At 62.2% G+C, this 13,959-nt stretch overlaps 1 protein-coding gene across 1 annotated transcript in view; it reads right to left on the bottom strand.

Annotated features, from left to right (window-relative positions):
• Positions 1 to 4,832: 4,832 nt before the first annotated feature.
• ROR2 (receptor tyrosine kinase like orphan receptor 2) overlaps positions 4,833 to 13,959 on the bottom strand; it is a gene marked incomplete at both ends in the record, with an annotated part of 178,736 nt that continues 169,609 nt past the window's right edge. Inside the window, 4 exons of the mRNA XM_081104226.1 lie at positions 4,833 to 6,275; positions 7,572 to 7,774; positions 10,607 to 10,852; positions 11,665 to 11,979. Of these exons, the coding sequence (XP_080960352.1) occupies positions 4,833 to 6,275; positions 7,572 to 7,774; positions 10,607 to 10,852; positions 11,665 to 11,979 (2,207 nt within the window). The remainder of the gene's footprint in view (positions 6,276 to 7,571; positions 7,775 to 10,606; positions 10,853 to 11,664; positions 11,980 to 13,959) is intronic.

The following is a 13,959-nucleotide window of genomic DNA, read 5'->3' as shown; positions in this document are numbered from 1 at the left end:
CTCTGCTGTCAGGAGATGATGCCGCCCTTAGTCCCATGAGATTAGGTCAGAGGAGAGAGCCTGGGACGTGTCTGCTTAGGGGTCTTAGCGGGCGACTTTGCTGTCCCTATGCGCTGGGTGCTGGAAATGGGGCCGAGACAGCCCACATGGGGGGCACCTGCTCCTGCTCCTGCCCTGCCTTGAGGAGGGTGGGGAGGACGGGGAGGGTGGGGAGGGTGGGGAGGACGGGGAGGATGGGAGGATGGGGAGGGTGGGGAGGACGGGGAGGATGGGAGGGTGGGGAGGGTGGGGAGGACGGGGAAGGTGGGGAGGACGGGGAGGGTGGGTTCCGCTCCGCCCTGTGCCCGTCCGCTGCACCCACACCCATAGCTGCCCTCGGCTGGCCTTGTGTTCCGATCCATCTTTCCGTGGCCCCTCTGCGCAGGGAGGGGAGGGCCTCTGGCTGTGTGGGGACAGTCACTAAGGGGTAGTCTCTGCCGGAATGCCCGCCCGACAGGCCCCTCTGTCCCATACACACCTGCTTTCTGCTTTTGAATCAGACCGAGGCTGATGCGGAGGTGCCCCTGGCTTGGGGAGGTCACCCTGAGAGTCTCAGCGCTTCAGAGTCAGAGCCGGTAGCCTAGGCTTACGTCTGAAATCCTGCAGACCATGACCGCGCTCAGGCCGCGAAGCCGGCGTGGCACGCAGGATGCTGACCTAACGTCCCCGGGGCCCTGGCCGTGGCCGCAGGCGGGCTCCGCCCTCGGGGCCCTAACTCGGCCAGCGCCGTGCCCTCGTCACCCTGTTTCCTGCTTAGCCCCGTCCTCTGAGGAAGTGGGACGGTGCTCCCCTCTGCTCCCCAGGAATCCGGCCCGCAGTGCGGCTAAGACTGTTGAAAGGCCGTATGAACAAATTCAACATTCATAGAACTTGGCCGCAACCTCAACCACTCCATCTAAGTGATGTTTTCCGCTGACACCCTTAGACGTGGACGTCCAGTTAAATCAACACGAACGTGGTGAGTCCGGGGAGTCCGGCGAGGGCCCCGAGCCACCCGCGCTGCTGGGGAGGTCAGTGGTGGAAGGCCCGCGACTGCGCACAGCCCGCAGCGCCCCCAGCACCCCCGGAGGACTGGCGCGCCCGCTCTGCTCGGAGGGAGACCCAGGTGGACTCCAGGCGCGGCTCCTGCTCCTCAGACCCAGGGAGACGAGGGGAGCCCCGGGGTGGCCCCCTGGAGAGAAGGAAGGGCTTTCCTGGGGCCCAGAACTAACTCCTCATTGGGGGGTGGGTGTCACCAGGGGAGACTGGGAACGAGGTGTGGCTCGGTGTGGGAGGGCCGGACGGGGCTGGAACGGGGGGGGGGGGGGCGGGGGGGGGCACTTGCACCCTAAGACCCTCTCTCAGACGAACTTCACGCCAGTCTGCAGCCTCCCCCGTGGCTCCTGCAGCCTCCAGGGATGGTTTTAAATCTCTTTCTGGGTGACTTTCTCATTAAACCCTTAACACTGCAGCCTGGGAAAGACAACGAACAGGACAAATTGTGCAAAAATAATACTAATGAGGTCGGGGACGCTGCCCGTCACGCACCCGCGGTGCACACAGGGCGTGGCGAGGGCTCCCAGCTGCCCCCTCCCCTCCAGCTGCGCCCTCACACCCGCAGGGCCCACGGCCCGCGGCTCCCTGAGCGAGTGAGGCAGGAACCATTTGTGCAGGTCACCACGTAGGTGGAGTGGAGTCAACGCGCCAGTAACCCAGGAAGATCCATCGAAGCCACAGCAGGTGTACTTGGGGGGCGGGTGTGGGGCGGGGAGCAGAGGGGCAGAGGGTCTTCCCGCCAAACCTCAGGACCACGGATGCTCCTGCGCAGTAACCACGCAGAGGCGACGGCTCGGTGACCGTGAGCACTGCCGAGGAGGCCCCCGTCCTCGGGGCAGGTCTAGCAGCCGAAGCCCAGGCCTTCTCTACCTAAACCCAGCCCGACCCCGCCGGGAACCCCCCCCACCGCCCCCCACCCCGTGGCTGGGACACGAGAGCGCAGGGGCTGAGGGCAGCGGGCCTGGCCCGGGAAGGCCACACTGAAGTGCATTTACTTCGGCACAACCTTCTGAAAGTTCCATCTCAGAAAAGGTATTAAATGTTTCCGCACATCGACCAACACTGTTGGGTTTGTTTCAGCCTCGCTGTGCAATCGCGCTGTCCGGGGCCGCTGGCGCGAACCTGCAGGTTTAAAGTGCGTCCCAAGTGGTTCCCGATCGAGACCACGAGGCTTCCCTGACTCGGTGGGAAGCTGTCGGACACGAGTGTTCAGTCAAACCCCTCACCTCAGTCCGAGGAGCCGGTCGTGGCTCCGACGTCTCCGCAGTGGAGGGGAGGCAGGCGTCGGGGCCTCGGCCGCCTCATGGCCTGGAACGAGGGCCAGGCGCTGTGCCAACGGCGCTCTTGAGGGCTGACCAGGGCAGGTGGGCTCTGGGTGCCCTGAGGGGTTAGTCCGAGTGCCCACATCAGCTCTAAGCTGGTTGCTCCGCAGCCTCCCAGCAGTTACTTTGCTCAGCGGCTCCCATTCCCCCCCCCCACCCCACCCCCACCCCCGCATCTGGGTTTCACATTTAGAATGAGCTGTATTGAGCCCAGACAAATATCCCCACCTTAAAACCCGCCCTGCTCCGCCAGCAGCCCTCCCCAGCCATCCCTGTAGTCTCCGACAGCTCTGCTGGGGCCTGCACAGGGGGTGGGGAGTAGGGGAGGTGGGGGAGGCTGCGGCAGAGGGAGAGGGGTGCCCACCTGGGGCCGACTGCCCTGACATGCCCATGGCGAGTGCTGAAGGGCTGTCTCCCATTTTTAATCTCAGGTCCCAACCGCACCGTTAAACCACCAGGTGGACCGCATCAGAGGTCAGCTCCTCTCCCAGGTGAGTGGGAATGAGAAGCGGCTGCATCCGACCCCGCGCCTCCCGACAGCTGGGCCGCACCTGCCAGGAGGGGCCGGGGCCCGCCCAGCAGGGAAAGGCCAGGCCTGGCTGGAGGACCCTGCTGCATCACCTGTGTGGGCTGTATCCCCAGCAGCATGCTGCTCACCGAAGCCGTGGGTGGGGGTGCAGGACACGCCCCAGATGCTGGGCCGTGGGGACCAGGCAATGCTGTGCTCCGTGCAGTCAGTGGGCCTGACCACAGCATAGCACCCTCCGGGCATCTGTTCAGAAGGCACTTTCCTAGCCCCACCCCGTGGCCTGGGCGCAGGGAAGGTACTGCTGCGGCTCCAGACCCACTGCACCAACAGGAGGCAAATCCCTCCCCAAGCCCGCCGGGCCCTCCGTGGGGTCCACTCCAGCAACAGAGAAACCCGCAGGCCGAGCAGGGCGGCAGGCCCTGGGCAGCAGGGGCCTTTGCCTGCTGGCAGCAGCTTCCCCAGGCCTCCCCCGGGGTGGCTGCCACCAGCCCTGACTGGAAGCCCGGGAGCCACTGACCCCAGGCGACCCTGGCCCAGGCGCACTCGGCCCAGCTGCCCGCCCGGCGGCGGTGAAGGAGGCCCGTCCCCACGGCCTCAGGCCCCAGGGCCCTGGCGAGAACCAGGCTCCAGGTCCGAAAAGGGGTCCTGGGGCCTCAGGAGGGAATAAGTTTAAAACCAAAGACCTCCTTCAGGTCACCAAGTAATTCACCCCCAAAACCTTCACAGAGAAAGCAACAGAACTTGTTTCCATCATTTATTTACCAACATACATCCACATTCACATGAGTTCGAGGTTGCAGGCTAGCCCCCCGAGGCTGCAAAGGGCTCAGCCCACGTTGCCACCGGTGGGCATCCCCCTCCCAGCACTACCAGCTGCCTGACATCCTCACAGCCTGCAGAGCCGGAAGCGTGGCTGTCCTTCACTGGCTACACCGGTGTGGAGTCATAGGCGGCGCTGTGCCAGTCCACGGTGCGTGCTGGCCTGGCTACACCAGCTGTGCCAGTCCGCGGTGCCTGCAGGCCTGGCTACACCAGCAGTGCCAGTCCGTGGTGCCTGCTGGCCTGGCTACCCCAGCTGTGCCAGTCCGCGGTGCCTGCAGGCCTTCTCACAGGAGCTCTGAAATGAACGGACCTCTCACATCGCTACAGACAGCAGCCAAATACAATCAGGTGGCATCCCAGGTGGGTAAGGTAAACAGTTATATTACTAACTCATTTTAGGGTCAAAATACTGCAATGAAAATAGCCTGCAAAACCCACATAAATTACACTGAAGGTCTGCACAGGGTTCCGAGGACACAAACAGCACTGTGCTCTCACAACATGGCTTCCTCCGGGCCCAGCCCCACTTCCCCTGAAAGCCAGGACAGCGGGCACACACACACACAAGGCAACCAAAACCACTTCACAAAATACAACATCGCGTTGGTTTTTTAAGGCACGTTGTGTTTTAAAATGGGACTCCGGTTCCAGAAGCCTTGCTCACCAGGCCTGGCGGGGAGGCAGCGCCCTGTTCCCGCTACTCTCGGGGCTGAAGGGGCTAAAACTGGCGGGCAGCGGCGAGAAAGCAGCTCCTCCATCCGCCACCAGCCGGCTGCCTGGCCAGGCCTGTCGCGAAGTTTTGCAACACTGGATCCACATGCAACAAGGTGGGCAGACGCCACCCATTCCCTTCAGAGCACGGGCAATGCCCGCGACCCCTCCTCGGGAAAATGCAGACGACCTGGCGTCACCGTTCACCCGGCGCCACAGGCTCAAAGCCCAAGGGTGGCCACAGCGCAGCTCTGGGCAGAGCGCGCGGCGGAGTGACTTCACCTGGCGGGGCGCCAACCAGCCCGGGCGGGGCGCTGGGGCTCACTTCTCGAGTGGCTGAAGTTTCCCACGAGCGAGCCCCGCAGTCCTGACCCTCAGGCTTCCAGCTGGGCCTCGGCCTCCTCCACCTGCAGAGGGTCACTGTCCCCCAGCAGCTCGGTCTCCGGGACGGAGCCGTCCTCCTCCTCCGCGGCCTCGGGCACGGGGCTCTGGGCGCCGTCCTCAGGGCCGTCCCGCGTGTCCTCCGCGCCCTCTGCCAGCAGCGCCGCGCGCTCGGCCACGGACGTGTTGGAAGGCGCGGTGGTCACATAGCCGGTGCTGGTGGAGCCGCTGCCGCTGTGGTGCGAGCCGGGCTTGGGCACCATTTGGGCAGGCACCTGCTGCGGGGCCATCTGCAGGGGGATCTGGACGGGGTAGAAGTTGGGCAGGTAGGCCCCGTAGGCCGGCACGGGCTGGTAGCCATTGACGGGGATGTAGAGCTGAGGAGGGGGTCCCAGGGGCCGGATGGGGCCCTTCACGGGGATGAACTGCGGCTGCGGGAAGGGCGGAGCCTTGGGCTTGGGGACCCCGTAGCGGGCGTTGCTGACACTGACGGGGCTGGTGCTCAGCGAGCTGGTCTGCGTGGCGTTGCTGGCGCCCGAGGTCTGCGCGGAGCTGGTGTAGGCGGACAGGCCGCCCCAGGCGCGGAGCCGGCTGTGGATGTCCTTGAAGCGCGGCCGCCGGCCGGGGAACTCGCTCCAGCACTCAACCATCAGGGCGTACACCCAGGCGGGGCAGTCGTCGGGGCAGGGCAGCAGCTGCCGGCCGCGCACCAGCTCCACCACGTCCTGGTTGGAGTGCCCGCAGTAGGGCTGCAGGCCGTAGCTGAACACCTCCCACAGGACCACACCGTAGGCCCAGATGTCCGAGTCCACGGAGAACTTGCCGTACAGGATGGCCTCGGGCGACATCCAGCGCACCGGCAGCAGCGCGCTGCCCAGCAGCTGGTAGTAGTCGGCCGAGTACACCTCGCGGAACAGCCCCAGGTCCGAGATCTTCACGCTCAGCTTGTCGTCCACGAGCACGTTGCGGGTGGCCAGGTCCTTGTGCACCACGTGGTGGCTGGACAGGTACTCCATGCCGGCCGCGATCTGCGCCACCACGTGCACGAAGTCGGGCGGCTCCAGGGCCGACTTCACCGTGCGGTCGTCGTCCGTGCTGCCCACGTCGGAGTGCGGCGAGCGCATGACCAGGAACTCGTGGAGGTCGCCCTGCGGGCAGTAGCTGAAGACCATGCTGAGCGGCTGGCCCTGGGTCACCACGCCCAGCAGGCAGACGAGGTTGGGGTGCTGCAGGCGCGCACGCAGCAAGGCCTCGTGCCGGAACTCCTCCCGCAGCGGCCCCTCCGCCTTGTCCTTCAGCGTTTTGATGGCCACGGCCTGGGCGGGCTCCCCGGGCGCGGGGCCCAGCAGGCGACCTCGGTACGCCTTCCCGAAGCGGTCCTCCCCGAGCTCCTCCATGAACCTCACGGAGGACAGGCTGATCTCCTTGAGCTTGGCCTGCAGGAAGAGAAGCCGGTGAGACGTTCCTGCCACTGCAACCCGAGGGAGGAGGGGAGTTCTGGGGGCTGGGGGGCACCTGCTCCCCTGCCTGCTCCTGGCTCCCTGCCCCCACACTGCTCTCTGCTCTTAAGCACGCCCTCCTGGCACCAGCTGCCTGAAACCTTCCACGGATCCCCATCAGGCTGCAAAGGATGCCCCGAGAGCCGCGGAGCACCAGGCAGCGGTGCGTGCACACCTGTTCGCTGCGTGCTAACCAAGCCGAGCGCAGGCGTCCCTCACCCGGGGAGACCTGGCTCTCTCTCCAGCCCCCGTGGGCAGTGACCTCTGCACTTTCAGAGCCCGCCCGGCTGCTCTCCTGGTGCTGCCTCTCAATTAGGTAATTTTCCACGGACGCACCACGTGAGTGAAATCCATGCGAACCTGCACCTCAGCTTCTACGGTTCTCGCCCTTCTGTGTCTGGCCCCCATCCTTCTGGGAGCTTCCCTGGCCCCAAGGGACTCCATGTCCCCCTTGCGGTCCAGCCACCCACTCCTGCCCTGAGCACTACATGGCCCCTGGAAACAGAGCTGAAGGAGCCCCTCCCCTTCAGAGTCCGCGGCCCCCCAAGGTGGAGCGGCCAAGCACCAGGGAGAGACTGGCACTGCTTTTGGTCCTCACCATCCTGACCCACTGGGGTGGGGACTGTCCCCACTTCCTCTACAAGACTGTTGGCTCCAGCCCTAACTGATTTGGCTCAGTGGATAGAGCGTCAGCCTGCGGACTCAAGGGTCCCAGGTTCGATTCCGGTCAAGGGCATGTACCTTGGTTGCGGGCACATCCCCAGTAGGGAGTGTGCAGGAGGCAGCTGATCGATGTTTCTAACTCTCTATCCCTCTCCCTTCCTCTCTGTAAAAAATCAATAAAATATATTTTAAAAAAAAAGACAGTTGGTGCCATCCTTCGCTGAAAATCACACGCACCCAAGCAAACCAACCACACCCCAACTGAGCGGGAAGCAGGCCCAGCCCCTTAAAAATGCCATTTTGACCTCAGGTGGTGGGGCCCTGCCAAGCCTTCTGGTGCTCGGTGGGCACAGCGGAAGCTCTCGTGTGAGGGCGGCTCAGTGGGCTCGGGCCGAGGGCGCAGCCCGCTGCCAGGACGGGAGTTCCAACGCCCACTACGCATTCTCCAAGGCCACCAACGTGCTGGCATGTTTCAGAGAAGAAACAACAGAATGAAAGGCAGTGGAAGAGGTAAGTGTGGAGCGTGGAGCTCGGCAAGAAAGCCGGCGGCAGGCAGAGGGGCGGGGAGACCTGCTTGTGCGGGCCCATGAGGGGCAGCTCCACGTCCTGGCTGGGCGACGCCATCAGCTGCCGGCGCGGGGGCGCAGCGGCCGACGCCTTCTGCTTGTTGCGGCACATGCAGACCAGGAAGAAGAGGCAGGCGACCACCAGGGGGATGGCGATGCTGGGCACCAGGATGTACAGGATGCCCATCCTGCTGCCGTCCTGGGGGCCTGTGGGCGGCAAGGCATCCGTGAGCTTCAGAAAACATCGCCTTTAACAGCCCCCCCCCCCACCTCCAACTGCAACATTTAAGCACATGAGGGTATCGGGTCAGCTGCACAAAGGACAAAATTACAGCCCAGCCTGAAAAGCAAGGGCGATGCACACTACACTGCGGAATGGGCCCTGAGCCACCCCTGGGAGCAATGGGAATGCGGGCACCGACAGGTGGCTCCCAGCTCCCGCCCCCGCTTTTCCTGCGCACCCCCCTGGAGACAGCTGCGGCCAGGTTCATGTTCATGAACCCATGTCCTTAGTGAAGGAAGCTCAGGACTGGGATTAGAAATGACCTGTTCTTCATCCCGTACACTAGGAGGGGCCACATTTTTTAATATCAGTATGTTCTCTTAGGACAATGACTAGAAGAGCATTTAAGTGGCACCGACCAACCAGGGACCCAGGCAGCAGGGGCACAGAATCCGGAAGCGCCATCCTGCAGGGCCAGGAGGGGAGCTGCACTCTGCCCCCGCTGCAGGGCCAGGAGCAGCGGCCCTAGAGTTTGCACATGGGCGTGGTGCCTGTGACGAGTGGACAATGAGCTCTCCACCTGAAAGGTGACAAGCAGTTTCTGGCCAACACAGTCTCTGGAGGAGCTAACCCACCTCTACCGCCACTACAGTCACACAGCTGTGTCCCAGACCCGGCCTGGCCTCCGGGCTCCCAAATGAAATAAGGCCACACAGGCCGCTCCGGGCCTCCGGGAGCAGGTGGTCTAGAAGCCCCGGGCAGTGCAACTCAATTTTCATCACCAGGGCTCGGGGAGCACCCACAGCCTCAGGCCACCGTCAGAGGTGTGAGCCCGCCCAAACGCGAGCATGACATTTATCTTATCGTTATCTTTTTAAAATTACAGCCGGTGTGGCTCAGTGGTTAGAGTGCCGGCCCACAGGCTGAGGGATCTGGGGTTTGAGCCTGGTCAGGGGCACGTACCTCAGTGGCAGGCTCGACCCCTGGTCCCAGTCGGTGTGTGCAGGAGGCAACCAATCCCTCCCCGCATCTACTCTCCTTAAAGATCAATGGGGAGAATATCCTCGGAGAGGATTAACAAAATAAACAAACAAATAAAATCACAACCAGCCATGCGTGTTAACAGCTGTACTAGTCCTAACAGCCCACGTCACCAAAGGCTATGCCACGGCCAAGAGGTTGCTGTCCCCCTGACTTTAAGTTGAACATGGAATAACAATATTCAACTATTTTTATACATAGAAGCGTCCGTTTCATAAAATAGAAGTTTGAGTTCATAGAGTCACATCGTCCGCATCCCGCTTCTGGTTTTGTGGCAGAAAAATGGACCTGGCGCTGCTCTCAGGACAGACAGCTCCGGGCGCCCCCTAGTGGCCATGCATTAGCCTGTGTACCACCAGCCCCTACAGGCAAACAACTTGTCTGCTGCTTATTCAGCCATTACAAGTAATTCTGTAACAAATATCCTGGCATTTCTGCCCTCTAGCTACAAATATTTCTGCAATATAAGATCCCTGCGATTGCTGGGTCAAAGAACATGCATTTTTTTCCTTTATGTTTTGATTTTGTTGTAACTACAAAAGTAATAACTACTCATTATAAAAACGTTTTATATTTTAATGTATCTGTAAGTCATGGGAAATCACTGCTAAAAGTTTGATGAGCATCTTCCCCAAACTTCACCCTGAAATATAGGGCTTATGTGCATGTGCAAGCATGCACACACACACGCACACATACATGCATGCACACACACACAGAGCTTTCTTTCTTTTTGTTTTTCTGAAAACAGAAAGGGAAGAGAAAGGAGGTAAGACGGGGGAGGGACAGAACACAGCTAATGGCCTGCAACTTGCTCCTGCTCCTGAACCAATCATGCACATCCTTGCAGGACACTCAGACCCTGTAGCCCTCACAGCGTAGCTGTGCGGTAATCTAACTGACATCTCCACGCCTGACGTTTACTCTGAAGTGAACATGCTGCTGAAGATGTGCTGAGCGGCCAAGCGGTGGGCGTGCCAGGTCTGGACCCGCAGCGCAGTATGCAGGCTGGAGGCAGGCCCCGCCATCGCTGCAGGCTGGAGGCGGGCCCCGCCATCGCTGCAGGCTGGAGGCAGGCCAGCCTCACCGCTGCTGGCAGAGGCTTCTGGGCGGCTGGTGAGCCGCGGTGTGCTTCACCCACTGCCTCTCGATCAGTCTTCCCCTGGTGATTTCCCTCCAACCCTCTACTCCAGGCTCCAAAATGGAAAGCTCAGGAGCAGCCCAATCACAGGGTTCCAACCGAGTGGAGCTGGTGGGAGGAAAGGTGGGAATACGGGATAATGTTTGCAGAGTTTGCAACCGTTAATGCCAAGGTCTTCTCCTCCTCATAATCCAACAGAGAAACTGCAGGGCCAGTGGGTAAGGGATACAGGTTCTAATTTTCTCTCATTCTGCTGAGCTGCGTGGGAGCTGGGGAGGCCAGGCAGGGCCGGGTCAGACCCCGGCGAGGAGCTGCCTCCCGGGGCCCCGCTAACACTGGGAAATGCCACGTAATAATGTTGATGGAGAAGCAAGATGCAAACTGAATGTCCCAGGACCATGCACAGGAAAAGGGCTGACAGGAGCCAAATGCAAACAGTGAGGAAATTAGGGGTGATTTGCACATGACTCTTCAGACTTTTCTATGATGTAAAACGTGCTATAATGACCAGCTATTACTTTTATAACCAGCAACAGTTTTACATAAAACAAGCGATCGTGGCCATGGAGGGGGCGGTGACAGCACTAGCCCCTGGGCCAGGGCAAACCAAGTGCACGCAACAGAGAGAACCTACTGCACGGGGGCACGTCGCACAGCTCCATGGGCACGTTCTTATTCTTCGTGAAGCACCAGGGGCCTTCCATCTGCCCTCCGGGGTTCCGGCAGTAGGCGTGCCCCCCGCCGAGCTCCGGGAAGTCTGCACTGCTCAGGTGGTGGCTGTGGGGGTGCTGCAGAGCCCACGGCTGGCACTGGTGCCCTGACTTGGTGGTGCTCGCCGTCCCTCGGTAGTCCGTGCCCGAGCCGTTGTAGCACTGATGGTCTGAGAGGGGAGAGAGGTTAGGAGCCGATTGAGAGCAGCAGCCCCGCTCAGGGAGAGCACCTCAGGCTTTAGGACCGAGCCAGTCTGCCTGCAGGCACTCAAACTGGGGTCTCCAAGGACCAGAGGCTTGTATATTAAAAATAATTTAACAAAGCCCCAAATTCACTCATTCAGCTGGGGTGCACCAGGGGGAAGGAAAGTTGCCAGAAGTGATCCCATGACCCTGGAACCAACTTTGGGGCCCACACCCGGCACCGCCCCCCCCCCCCCCCCCCCCAGCATGAGCTCAGCCAGCCTCGTGTTCACCGGCTCTGGAAGCAAAGCTAAACTGTGCAGGAGAGGGGCTGCCAGCTGGCCATCCTCAGACCCCTCACCAGGGAGCACGGGCTCAGCTCCGCCTGGGGTGGGGGAGACCCCCCTCTCCCAGCCAGGCCTGGGGTTAGGAGTTACTATTGGCATGTAACAGGTGGAAGGATGTTTAAGCAACTTGTCCGACGTCGCACCGAGTAAGCCCTGCAGCCAGGATTGGGGAGCGCAGCAGGCCAGCGAGCAGGCTCCGGTGTCAGGAGCCCCGCCCACTCGGGGAGCCCTGGCCTGAGGAAGGAACCAGCCTGTGCCCTGGTGCCCTGCGGCCGGCTGGCAGGCAGATCACTCCGCCGCAGGGAACGGCGTCTGAGCCTCGCGGAGGTGGTGACTTCCTGGTGTCCCCAGGACAGGCAGGGCCAGCGCGGCGTGGCCCGGGCTGCCCGGTACCCTGCTCGGGAGCCCTCCCGCAGGCCCTACGGGAAGGAGGGGCCCGGGCCGGGACTCACAGCGGCCCAGCCGCTCGGCTGGGATGCCGATGCGCATGCAGTCGGCGGCGGCGGGGCTGTCGGGCATGGGCAGCGCCTCGCACTTGGGCAGCTGCAGCCGCATGAGGATGAGCGGGTTGGAGCGCGCGATGGTGTACTCCTGGCGGCACAGGTCGCTCTCCAGCACCTCGCACTCGTCGCGGCACAGCTCGCGCGGCTTGGGCGCCCGGGACCGCGCGTCGCACAGCGGGAACACGAAGTGGCAGAAGGACGGAATGGCAAACTGGGAGCACTGGTCCGACAGGTGCGTGGAGGTGCCGATCATGGTGAAGGCGGCTGCGGAAGCAGGAGGCCGTCAGGGGGTGTCCCTGCCCTGCCCGCCGGCGCCCCTCCACCCTGCCCGCCGGCGCCCGCCCCATCTTCACTCCCCGAGGCTCTCACAGGGGCTGAGCCCGGGGAACAACGAGCCGCCCTGATCTGAACCAGACAGAAGGTTCTAGGCTACACTTACAAGCAGCAAAAGTAGAACAAAAAGGGAGGGAAACTAGGCCCAGGACCCCATCCAGCTGGTGCTGCTTCGTGACAGGAAGCGCCCACTGCGGACCCAGGGGCCACGTCCTTGGGTGGGCCCTGCTAGAACCTGGGCTCTGCGAGTGGAGTGCCAGCCGCGCCATGAGGCCTGGGGGGGGGGGGGGGGCGGCTTCTACTAGGAGAGGCTGGGGGGGAGGTGTCAGGGCCAGGCCTCTCTCCCAGCATCCAGCCCGCCGGCAAGATCACAGCAGCCAGGGAGGCCTTCGTGGGACAGAGGGGAGCGAGCCCTATACCGGTCAGCAGCCCTGGGCAATGCAGCGCAGGAGCGGGCGCCGGAGCAGCAGAGGAAGGGGATGCCTAGGGCAGGGGTGCTGGCAGCGAGGGGAGGCGTGGCAGAGGGCGGGCTTGCACAGGGCGAGGTCTGTGAGGAGGAGGAGCAGAGAAGCAGCCCTCCAAGGGGGTCTGCAGGTGTGCCAGGATGGAGTGATGGGGCCGAAGCAGTCCAGGGGAAGAACTTGACGCCTGGCATGGAGGAACGGGGGCTGGAGGGGAGGCTGCCACACTCGGGGCCCAAAGGCAGGCACCAGCCAGAGGTCCACCCACCTTGACCTGCAAAGGACCTGCCGATAAGGACCTGACCTTGGACAGCAAAAGAGAGAGAGGCCCCCTTCCCTACACACCCGCGGGGCTGTGGGAATTTAGTCCCGGGGCTGCCCCAGCTCCACCCACTTGTAGTGCCCCGTTTGCCCAGCAGGCAGCGCTGCTGGCCCGTTACCCCAGGAGAGGGACCAGGCACCAGGGCAGGCTCCGGGCCAGAGTGCTGGGCCCTGCCCAGGTATTTACTGTAGGAAAGCCCGTCATGCAGCCCCTTCCTGGACCCGTGTCAAGTGGTTTGTGGAGACCCCATGGGGAATGAAAGCCCACACGGAGCCTGTAAAACAGCAAGTGAAGAACAGCCCACAGGTTGAGGCAACAGCTGTGTCCACGCAGGGCACTGGCTCCTGCCAGACCCCGTGCGCTGTGCGGTGACGCCGCCCTCCGCCCTCCTGGTCACTTCTGGCCGATGTGAGTTAGGAACAGAGACTGGCCCAGAGCCAGGTGTGCACAGCTCAGCCCCATCCTGCGGAGCTGGTGCTGCCTGGAGGGCAGCTGCCCGAGAAAGCAAACCTGGCATTTCTCTCGGGGTGAGGGGCCATAGGCTGTCCCGGCTGACTCCTGTAGGATCTTCCCTCCCCCCGCCCCCCAGACATCTCAAGTGAGGGCTCATTTCTGAAAGTGTGGTTCCAGGTGCTGGGACATCGAACAACTCCGGTCCTGGCTACTCTCACCCGCGCCCTGCACGCACCCAGAAGGTTCCTTGGAGCCCACTCGTGGGGAGCCCGAGTCCCGGGACCGGTTCTGTGGAGCACGCTCTCCAGACGGAGCACCACGCCGAGTGCTGCCGGGGCAGGCAGGCTAGAGCGCCCTCCAATTTACCCTTTCGTAAACCCACGCATCCGGAGAATCCCCGTCCTAAACCTTTACCTAAAGCTGCTATATGGCAGGTCAGTCTGATTAGATGGCCGTGCTGCTTAATTCTTTAAACGATTCCTGAAGAAATAACCGAGGGGCCTTGAGTCAGTGTTTGCCAACCAGTGGACTGTAAAATTAACTCTGGAGTCGGGGCTGGCATTTCAAAAAAGAATTAGAACAGAGGGTGTCAGGGTGCTGGGTTCATATTAAGGGTGTGATCAACTTTTTCATTTTTTTTAATGTTTTATTGACTTTTAGATAGAGAAGGGAGAA

This window comes from Myotis nattereri (assembly GCF_964212035.1).
Source record: "Myotis nattereri genome assembly, chromosome: 12".
NCBI lineage: Eukaryota > Metazoa > Chordata > Mammalia > Chiroptera > Vespertilionidae > Myotis > Myotis nattereri.
The sequence above is the reverse complement of the archived record's forward strand: the minus strand, read 5'-3'. Positions and strand labels throughout refer to the sequence as shown.